We start from the raw sequence: 10,892 nt of genomic DNA, 5'->3' as shown, positions 1-10,892 counted from the left end.
GGGAGGGTGGGAGCTGGAGGGGGAGGGCCAATCAGGGTGGACCTGGATGGACAGGGCCCTGGACAGTCTCCTCCCAGGAGGCTGTTTCCCAAATATTAATAGGGAACAATGGATAAAAAGCTTATCATGTACAAGGATACTGTTTTATAATTTCCAGCCGCAAAAGGTGTTACGGAACTGGAAATGTACAGGTATTTGATGTCTACCTGCCTATGGGAGAAAAAAAACAAACCCTCTGTTATCTTCCAAAAGATAGGTTGCTGGATGCTGTAAGTGTCAATAGCAGAAAGATGGGAAGATTAAATTTCTCTCTCATTAAAAAAATGATATCTTTCAGAAGCAGAACTAAAATGACCATCCAAGCGGATTTTAAATGAATACATTTCAGATATTTGCACATTCATTACTGATATTCTCTGTAAAATTGTCATGCTGTTCTGTCAACTGGCTGCTTGACCTGTCAGATGAGAGGCAGCTTATTTTGGTTACTAATATAGTTGCTTCAAAATGTCTTTTTCTATCTATACTGCATCTGCACAACAGAAATAAAACTGAGTGTTCACATTGTGCCTTTTGAGCATTCAAAAGAGTTCATATGCGCTCTCTCAGAATTCCCTAAATCAACTCTGTAAGGTAAGTTAGTATTATAGTGCCCATGAAGCCACCCAGACCCATTACGCACGGGCCAGAATGCCTGCGCTGGCGGCGGCAGGGCATTGGGGAAAATCCCCAATAATGTACGCCGCTGCCAGCCCAGGCCTTTGGAAGACCCGCGTTAATGAAACCCCGCATTAACGATTTCCAGGACTCCCGAGGGCACAGGCGAGGGCCAGGCTGCCCGAGCTCTGTGCATAATCGGGGGAGCCAGGCTTTTGGCCCGGGTCCTCTCCTGACCTACGGTGCCCCTGCAGGGATGCCTCTCGCCTGTGCTGGCTCTGCAGAGCTGACAGGGGCGACCCCCCGCCATGGAGGGGGAGCAGCATGCTGCTCTCACCATCCTGCAGTGGGGGGGGGGCCTGCCCCCATGTCCCCCTCAGCTGCCGCCGCTGCTTACCCGCATGTGCAGGGCTGTTGTGCCGGGACAGCTGACGGAGCTCTGCCCCGTGTGTACACGGGGGATGGCGGGGCTTTTTGCCCCACTATAATGGCACGGCGGCAGTGCAGAGTAGTTGCTGCCGTGCATAATGGGTCCCAGTGACCCTTATAGCCTCCTCAGAATTGTGGAACTGATTTGTTATTAGGGCTGGATCTGACATATGTCAGGCCGGGCCATGAGTGCCAAAAGAATTGATGCCAAGTACTAGAGAAATAAACTTTATAAATTATATCAGCAAACGAATTAACAATATAAGTTTTTACTCAAAGTATTTTTAAAAGCAATTGATTCCAAGGAGTGAACACAGATGATTTACTGGGGAAGTCACAAAAGTCCCAATAAATCACATGCAATATTAATTTTTTTTTCCAAGGGGAGGGGTAATCTTACATTTCCATATGAATCAGCTACTTTTTGTACATATCACACTTCTAAGATACATGGTAATAAAGTAATTTTTCAGCCCCCCCCCTTCAAATGCCCAGCCTCAGCAGCCAAGCACGGCTACAATCCATCTCTCACTCTTTGTTTTCTCTCTTCCTTCATCCTAATTCTGAGGATCTTGAGGGGGCACTTTGGACTCCCCCTCCCAATCCTGTAAGGTGGTCCAGACTGAGTAACTAGCCCTGAGTAACCCGTACAACAGGGTCCTGGCTCAAGAAGAGGGAGAGTCTGAACCTGGCTCTTCCAGATCCCCTCCCTACTACAAGTTCTCATCCTTCCTGCATTTCTCACAGAAGTAGTGGGACTGAGGGGAAGGCCTGATGGAGAGGCTGTTTCCAAAACCTCCAATAGGTGCTTTTTGTCTTTCCAGGAACCCTTTTCCTTCATGGGCAGAGAAGGGATGTCTGACACAGAGTATGAAGAGACCACAAAGGGCTATCCAGTCCAGTCCTACACCTTCTTGGGGACTTAAAGATGGGTCACCATCCCTCATCTAACTAGAAACTCATTCTGCTACCCAGCTCCATTGCTATTCAAACATCTAGTGGTGACAGTGGTACCCAGCCATATAAATGGTACCCAGCCATATAAATAATTGGCTTCACCAATCCTTGCTGAGTTTTGGTAGGAAGAGGTGGGAGGGGAAAAACACACTCTTTATCTTCACTGCTATTCCCTCCCACACTATTTTACCACAGCTTCATAGTCCTGTCCCCTAGCAATTTTTTTCTATTTCTTGACAGCTTCAACCACACACACTTCACTAGGTGTGCCAGCATGGCATAATGGTTAAAAAGCAGTGGACTCTAATCTCGAGGACTGGGTTTGATTTCCTCTTCCTTCACATGCATTCAGTTGGTGACCTTGGGCTAGTCAGTTCTCTTAGCCCCACCTACCTCACAGAGTGTCTGTTGTGGGGAGAGGAAGGGAAAGTGTTTTTGTAAGCCACTCTGTGACTCCTTTGGGTAGTAAAAAACTGGAGAGCCAGTTTGGTGTAGTGGTTAGGAGTGCGGACTTCTAATCTGGCATGCCGGGTTTGATTCTGCACTCCCCCACATGCAACCAGCTGGGTGACCTTGGGTTCCCCACGATGTTGATAAAACTGTTCTGACAGTTTTATGGGCAGTGATATCAGGGCTCTCTCAGCCTCACCCCCCCACAGGGTGTCTGTTGTGGGGAGAGGAATGGGAAGGCGACTGTAAGCTGCTTTGAGCCTCCTTCAGGTAGGGAAAAGCAGCATATAAGAACCAACTCTTCTTCTTCCTCTTCTTCTTGTAAAAAGCAGGATATAAAAACCCAGCTCTTCTTCTGCTGTTGCTTGCCACCCCCACCCCCACCCCCACCCCCTTGCCTTCCCTCCCTCGCATCAATTGTTCGTGGTCCAGATAAGCACCCTGACAAGCCAGTTCCAGCCCCTTAGCCATATGTTTGAAAACCCTGGCCTATGTCTTCAAAATCCAAATCAACCAAAGTTGCCTAGCAGTGGTCAGTTAGTGACCTCATGCTACTATTGACCTAGTAGATTTTACTTAGGTGATAAAACTCTCATTCACCATTTCACTTGTGAAGAAAAGAAGCAACAAGTACTGGTATGTATTTAATAAACCTCTTTATTGTAGTGGTAATGAAACCTCTGACTTCAATAATGACTCAGAATGTTCAGAAAACAAAACAGTTTGTAGTCCAACTTCTGTGAGGGAAATAAAAACTGCCAGTTTGGATGGGGTTACAAAGGGTCAGGTCTGGAAAGGTCTCATGTAATCTGGAAGGGACAATGCTCAGATATAAGGATGCTGAAGGATGGTTGAGAGAAGGAATTGAGGAAAAGGAACCTAAGAAAAAGGCAGGCAAAGTAATGAGGCCTGGTGACAGTAGACATTTTTTTGTCTGGACTTCAATGACTTTCTCCCTTATGTTTTTAATTGCTGGGCCTATACTTTTATAAATGTAGTTTACTCTTGGTTTTAATACTCTGCTTATAATTGCTAGCCATGATTGTGGTCCTGACTGGACAGAAAAATAAATTCAACTAATAAATGTATAATAAATGAATAGTGCCATAGGACTCTCATCATGAGAAGACTCAGTGATAAGACAATAAAGCTAGGACAAGTTGAAGTCAGTAGCAAAAGAGGAAGACCCAACATGAGATGGATTGATTCAAAAAAGGAAGCCACAATCTTCAGTTTACAAGACCGGAAAAAGGCTGTTAATAATAGGGTGTTTTGGAGGCCATTCACTCATACGGTAGCCAAAGGTCCAAAGCAGTATGACAGCACATACCACACATGACAAAGGGCTAAAGAAAATTAAATATGAGACACCCTCCAACACCCTCTTTGCTGCACTTGTCCTCTTGGAGAATACAGTAGGCAGTTGCCTGAACAGTGGGGTGGTAGAACTAGGGAGGTGAAGAAAAGAGGAGGAAGGACAGGGGCATTACTGCACATTGGACAGAGAGGTTGAAATACTGGCAGCTGGAAGCAAGGGAGGGAGGGAGGGAGGGAGTCATGAGGCACAGGACTGTTCATTCTAAAAACTATGCTTGTGATCTTTACTGCCATTGCAGAACTGCAACCTGTCGCCTTTTAGTCATCAATCCTATTCACACTTATCCGGGAGAAAGCCTCATTAAACACAGTCGGATTTACTCCTGAACACTGGGCTGTGTTATAAGAGGGCAGCGGGAGCCAAGAAGCAGAAAATAGCTGGTGCTGAATTTCACCTATTGATCTGAGCCGATCAGCCAACCAGAACTACAGTTAAAAAGGCAGGATAGAAATATTTTCAACAAGCACATTTCTTGACTGCAAGCCTCTAGTTTTATTCTTCTGATAGACTTCCTTATAAACAATCTGGAAAAACAAAAGGCTGCTGTCAGTCTGCTCCTAGAGGGAATCCTTCAAGAAAGCACATTTGTCTTTCAACCACAGGTAAAGCCTTTCTGCCAGGCAATGCTAATGTTATCACAAAAGTTGACACTTCTTGAATACAGCCTGGGGGATACAGTGACCCGTGAGAAGGTGTTGCTCTAACCGCTACATCATATTAGCTTTAGAGACGATGGAGTGTGTGTATATGGTAGGTTAATTGGAATTTTACCTCTGTTGCACTCCACTAAATTTCATTAAACAATTATTTTATTTTTTGTTTTAGATAGACAGTTACTATACTAAAACATTCAGAGACACTAAATTCCAATAATCCTGTCATTGAAGATGTTGCTACAGTGTGGTATAGTGGTTAAGAACAGTGGGTTTGATTCTCCGCTCCTCTACACGCAGCCAGCCAGCTTGACGAATTTGGGTCAGTCTCTTAGTTCTTTCAGCCCCACCAACCTCACAGGGAGAGGAGAGGAAGGGGAGAGGAAAGGGAAAGGTGTTTGTAAGCCTTTTTGAGACTCCTGGTAGTGAAAAGTGGGGTACAAGAACCAACTCTTCTTCCACACGTGAAGGGCATCTACTACCAGCTGGATGAAAACCTTACGTACAGAAATGCCCTAAAGGCTCACTCTGCCTTTTAACGTCTGGAATATGTGGGCATTTCTCCACTCATTTCCTGGAAAGAGAAGGAAAGCTGCAATTCCCCCCTCCCCTCCCTTCACTGGCTTTTCAACAAATCAAGGATGTTAAGGTCAAGCCTAACCCCGACCCATTTCCTTTCGCCGCCTGCAAGGGAAGGCTGTAGCCATAAAGATACAGTTGTGAGGAAAAGGAGTTGCCTGGCGAGGAGAGGTGGTTCCTTCGTGCCAAGCTGCCCGGCCAGTGCCCGCTTCCGTCCCATTGTGGACCTGGGAGGCAAGATGAGAGGGCTCCTTTTCGCGTCTCTCGTCGTCCTGCGGTCCTTCTCCGCGCCCGGCCTGGCTGGAGAGCCCCGCCCAAGCGACCATACTTGGTGCCACGGGTCCGGGGCCTGCTACAGCGTCCACTTGGCCAGCCGGAACTTCAGCGGGGCCAGGGAGGCCTGCTCCGGGTACGGGGGAGCGTTGAGCACGGCAAGCGGAGAGGCCGAAATCCAGGCCCTCTTCGCGCTCCTGCGGCGGGCAGTCAGCGGGCCCGGCCCGTCGGTGTTTTGGCTGGGACTGGCGCGGAAGCCTCCGCAGTGCACTTATCAGGAGCAGCCGCTCCGGGGTTTCTCGTGGGCTCCCGCCGCGCTTCAGGAGACGGGGGCGAACGAGAGCACGGGGACCCTGCCGTGGGTGAAGGAGCCGAGCATGTCGTGCACCACGGAGAAATGCGCCGGCCTGCAGGTGACGACGGGGGAGCCCCGCTCGCCGCCGTGGGGCCTGAAGGAGCGCTCGTGCACCAAGGCGAGCCCGGGCTACATCTGCAAGTACCGCTACGAGGGCACCTGCCCCGCCTTGCCCCTGCCCGGCGCCCAGAGCCTGCGCTACACGCTGCCTTCCCGCCTGCAGAGCGCCGACCTGGCTTTCAGCCCGCCGGGCACTGTGCTCACGCTGCGCTGCCCCACGCGAGAAGCGCGGCTCACTTGCCAGGCCTCGCCCGACGGCTACCGCTGGGAAGGGGCGGGGCGCGGCCTCTGCTCCTGCCTCGGCGGCTACTGGAGCCCGAGCCAGCAGCGGTGCGTGGAAGCAGCCGCCTGCCTCGGCGCCCAAGGCGCCTTCCTCTGTGCCTGCCCCTGGGGCTTCCAGCTGGCGGCCGACGAGAGATCCTGCCTACCGGCCGGAACGGAACTGGCGGCAGGGACCTCGAGCCCGCTCTCTCCCGCGCCTTCCAGCAACGCCAGCCTGGGCCGCCAGAACAGCTCCGTGGCGCCCTTTCCTCCCGCTGGCACCAACGGCAGCGCCCCTGAAGCCGAGGCGCCTTTGGAGGGCCCGGGGTCCTCCAACTACGTCTTCATCCTCATCACGCTGGCCGTGGTGCTGCTGGTGATCTTGGTGATGGCCTCGCTGCAGGTCTTCAAGTCCTGCTTCAAGGCTTGCGCCTCCAAGGGAGCGCAGGCCGGCAAGGAGCTGCCTCCCGCCGCAGCACCCGAGGGGGACCCGGAAGCCTCGGCCACCCGCACCAGTTCCGAACATTCCCTGGGCCCCAGCAAGGCAGAGTCTACGGAGGCTTCTCAGGGGGATCCAGAACCAGGGGCTGGGAAAGTGGGATTGGAACAGCCCCAAGGGGACTGAGGCTCTTTACAGACGCCTGCTTCGGCTGCGGCTCAAGATGCATGGCCATTTCTAGGGGATACCCAAGCAGAGCCAGAAGATTTGTTTCTGCAGTAGGCAGCCCTGCAACTCAGAGGCCCGTTCTCCTTTTTCACCAGTACATTTGGCCAAGGAAAAGGCCCTCTTTTTTGACATTTTTTTTTGGATTCCTTGTGTGAATAATGACAAATGGAACCAAGTTCACTAACATTCAGAATTTGACTGACTTTCTAACTTAAAAAAACAAAACCCTTGTAAAAATCTCAAAGCCATTAGCATCTGTTTTCCACATGGGTCGCCAGATGGCCCCTCTGTTGCAGGAATGACCTTTATTTCAGAGTATCAAAGAATATGACAGTACAAGGCCATACATGAAAAGACATTTTAGCCTTGTAGTGTTCACATGTTTTGAGATTTTCACCTGACAGCTTTTCTTGTGTATAGCATTGTTTTAATTAAGGGAGAAATGATGACACTGGAGCAACCCCCCCCCTTCATGTCATGTATATGGCCTAAATATTATTGAACATAAAGTTGAACAAGGGGTGAAATACATGTTGTTTGTTCTTTCTTTTTGCCTGCTCATGTGGGCCTTGTACACTTAGCCTATGGATTGCTGTCATAATTGTACTTTGAATATGAATCAGTAATTAACTGGTCATGTAAGAAGATGATATCTAGGCATATACCTAAACAACTAAGGCTGAAGTCTTTCTAGTCACTTTGCAGAACTGAAGATCAGGTTGTAAGGTTGCTGTGCTTGATAAAACTGGAAGTCAGTTCCACTGAGATAACCAGCGGTGACCACAAGTAAGCCAAAAATGGATTGTCAGTTGACTTCAGTCTGTACAAATTAGTGTCCCAGTTTAATTTTGTTTCTGAGTTTCAAAATTATGAATATTCATAATGCTAGGTTGTGACCCCAAGAGTCCTGAGCTGTCTGCCATTAAAAGTTGTTGAATACCATTATTTTTATATTAGGATACAATCCTAAATGCTGTTGCATGACATATCAGTGTACACAGATGGGCCAGGAGACGGCCTCAATCCTGGACACAATTAGGCACAACTTTGTCAATAAAATCACTGGGTCTAAAATTTGTGCTGGGCTGCCTTTAAGGATACAGTGTAAGAATGGGTGACTGTGCTACCTTGGTGGCCTGACTACTTTAGGAATGACAGCTGTTTCCTGCACTGCCAGTGAGAAGCCTTGGCACTGCATGGGAAAACCTGTGCTGTAGCTCCCCCCTCCCACACCAGCATTAAGTAACTATAACTATGCAAAGTATTTTCTCCATTGTAATTAATATTATACAGAAAGCTATGCTTCTAGAAACTGTAAATGTACAGATAACATTTATGGAGAGACGGACAGGTACCTTAAAGATTAGCACATTTATTGTAGCATAAGCTTCTATGAGCTAGGACCTGTTTCATTAGATGCAGGGTTACATTAAATTGATATATCATATATGAAATAGTACAACTGAAAAAATTCTGGTTTATCACACAAAAGAAGTTTCATGAAAGTAAGGAATGGTCATGGGTGGAAAATGGGCAGTGGCATAGGTTCAGGAGAGAGGAGGGGAAGTGGAGGATTGGGTGGAAAGGCAAGGGGAAGAAACAGCTCAGTAGGAAAGGAAATGAGGCTGGGGAGAAGGATGGGGTTTGCTCCCCCCCCATGAATGTTCTCATTGTATGGGAGTGTGTGTATGCATAAGTTGGTACACATAAGAGTACAAATAGAAGAAGGATTTGGTGACATTATGGCAAAGAGAGGCCAAAAGTGCCGGGGATCACATGCTAAGGGGGTGTTGCATTACATTCCAGGTCACAGGTGCAATGCACTCTGAGTGGCCATCTGCTGATGATGAATGGTCTACATAAACTACTAAGGAAGAATTGTTTTCTGCAGTGAACACTCTCGTTCCAGATAGGCAATTTGGTTAGTCTTTACAAGCAAAACAAAACAAGGCGTCAGTGGCACATTAACAAAATTTATGGCAACATGCATTTTAATCTGATGAAGTGAGCTCTGAGTTCTGAATAGGGTTTCCAGCTTCCAGGTGGGGTTGGGAAATCTGTGATTGTGACTGAACCCCAGTGAATAAAGATTAGTTCCCCTGAAGAAAATAGTTGTTTTAGAGGCGAGACTCTATGGCATTATACTCTGATGAGGTCCCTTCCCGTACCCTAACTTCCTCAGGCTCTGCCCCCAAGTTTCTAGGTATTTTCCAATACAAATCAGGCAACCCTAGTAATGCAAGCCTATTTTGGGTGATACTAGACTCCTGTTTTATTTTCACACTGTCAGATGTGTGGGCTCAGTAGAACTGGGAGCTTCTTGTTCTGTACAGAAAGTAATTGCCACTTTTGATAGGTTTATGTACACTAATCATCTTAATTTGCCACTTCATGGACAGATGGGAACCCATTCTAATCAGATTGTCAGTTCTTTTGACTGGATCTTGTTTTCATCTCTGCAATATAATACACTTTTATCTTAGAATGCTGCTGTACCTCCCTGTAAGCATTGCCCCTCCTGTTTTCTGTTCCATTATTTGGGCCCTTTTTATACGTATCCCTGCCAACTAAATGTAACACTTCAGTCAGCTGGTGAATTGGACTCTGACTCACAATACAACACAATAAATATGTTAGTTTAACACACTACAAGATTTTTTTGTTGTTTTGGATGTAATGTGCTAACTTGATTATCCCTCTGGGGTTGAAAATAATCAGCAATACAAAGCTGAAAAGTTATATATTTAAAATAGAAGCTGTATTTTTATGTTACGGATTACAAGAGGGATTGTACATATTGGTATTAGCCCCCAGGATAGATGAAATCCTGATTTTATTCAACTAAACCAGCTTCTGATTGCTGCTGAGCAATTCTAACTTAAAGAACAGTACCAATTTTCAGTTGGCTTATCTCTGGAAGGAAAACAAAAGATAGCATTTACCCTTTGTATGGGTAAAGGGCACCTACTTTATTTTATTTCCTCTTGGTGTTTTTTTTTTAATCTAGAAATGACTAATGTTACAGTTGTCAGTTGAAATGTTACTGCTAATTTTTGATCAAATATCCACAGAATACTGGAAGGCGACAGATGAATTGGGTCATAATTGTTAAATAGGTTTGCCTAAGATTTATGCACAAGGATATATTATGCTAAATATAATTCTGAAACATTTATTATGGATCTGCTGTTTAGATACAGTTTGCCTTTCGGAGTGCCCTCCTGCTCCTCAGTGTGTTTACACTCAAGGAGAGTAGCTTAATAACCCACTTCCCACAGGAGTCAAGTAGGAGGTAGGGAGAGGCAGTGGTTCAGAGACAGAGCATCTTCATGGCATGCTAGAAGCTTCCAGGATCATTTCCTGTCATCTCCAGCTAAAAGGATCAGGTGGTGGGTGATGTGAAAGACCTTTGCCTCAGACCCTGGAGAGTTTCCACTGCCAGTTTAAGTAAACAATAATGATCCTGATGAACAGGGTTTTGGTTCAGTAGAAGGCAGCTTCATGAGGGCAGAAAAGCAGGATACACATTTTGTAAATAAATATATGTGTGTCCATATTTCCCCTCCTTCTCCCTGCCGTCACTAACCTCCTTCTGGATCCTCTCCTGGGTGTAAACTGCATGGAGCTTTTATTCCAACCCCAGGTTGATTCAGTCCCTGCCATCTATACAGAATGCAATTTCTGTTTGGATTTGGGGCGATTTAAATTTTCCTTCTGCAGCATGAAGGATTGATCCGGAGTGACCCTACCTTTATTGTGCGATATCTTAGAGTGCTTTTAACATTCAACATTTTTCAAATCCGGATTGGGAAAGAAAGCTCCGTGATAGAGAACCTCTGATAGGCCACACCTGGTCATGTGACAAGCTTGCCTTAAAGGAGAAGCTCCTAATTTATCTCAACTTCTGTCGGTCCTGGATTTTTTCTCCCTTCTCTGCCTTCTTTGATCCTCTCTGCCCACCCCCCCCCCCAAGAAAATAAAGAGGCTCCCTGCTTGGCTCCTCTCCCCCTTCAAGAAAAGAAAGTAAGAGGCTTGGCTCCCCTCCCTTCTGAACTACCCTAACCACGTGCAGAACACTTTCCTGTTTCAATGGGGAGGTGGGGGGGGGGAAAGAGGAAGACCCGAGTTCAAAGCGATCTGAATTCAACAGGATTGACAATGGAATAAACAAAG

At 47.0% G+C, this 10,892-nt stretch overlaps 1 protein-coding gene across 1 annotated transcript; it reads left to right on the top strand.

The window, feature by feature from the left end:
• Positions 1–5,249: 5,249 nt before the first annotated feature.
• On the top strand, positions 5,250–10,685 carry CLEC14A (C-type lectin domain containing 14A). Its single transcript, XM_077323161.1, has one exon. It carries the CDS (start codon positions 5,343–5,345, stop codon positions 6,675–6,677), a length of 1,335 nt encoding a protein of 444 aa, XP_077179276.1. The 5' UTR covers positions 5,250–5,342; the 3' UTR covers positions 6,678–10,685.
• The last annotated feature ends 207 nt before the right edge of the window (positions 10,686–10,892 follow it).

The sequence above is a fragment of the Paroedura picta genome, chromosome 2 (assembly GCF_049243985.1).
Source record: "Paroedura picta isolate Pp20150507F chromosome 2, Ppicta_v3.0, whole genome shotgun sequence".
Taxonomy (NCBI): domain Eukaryota; kingdom Metazoa; phylum Chordata; class Lepidosauria; order Squamata; family Gekkonidae; genus Paroedura; species Paroedura picta.
The sequence above is the reverse complement of the archived record's forward strand: the minus strand, read 5'-3'. Positions and strand labels throughout refer to the sequence as shown.

What these genes read in the sequence shown, in the direction of transcription:
- CLEC14A (XM_077323161.1), top strand. Translation starts at nt 5,343, where the DNA reads ATGAGAGGGCTCCTTTTCGCGTCTCTCGTCGTCCTGCGGTCCTTCTCC.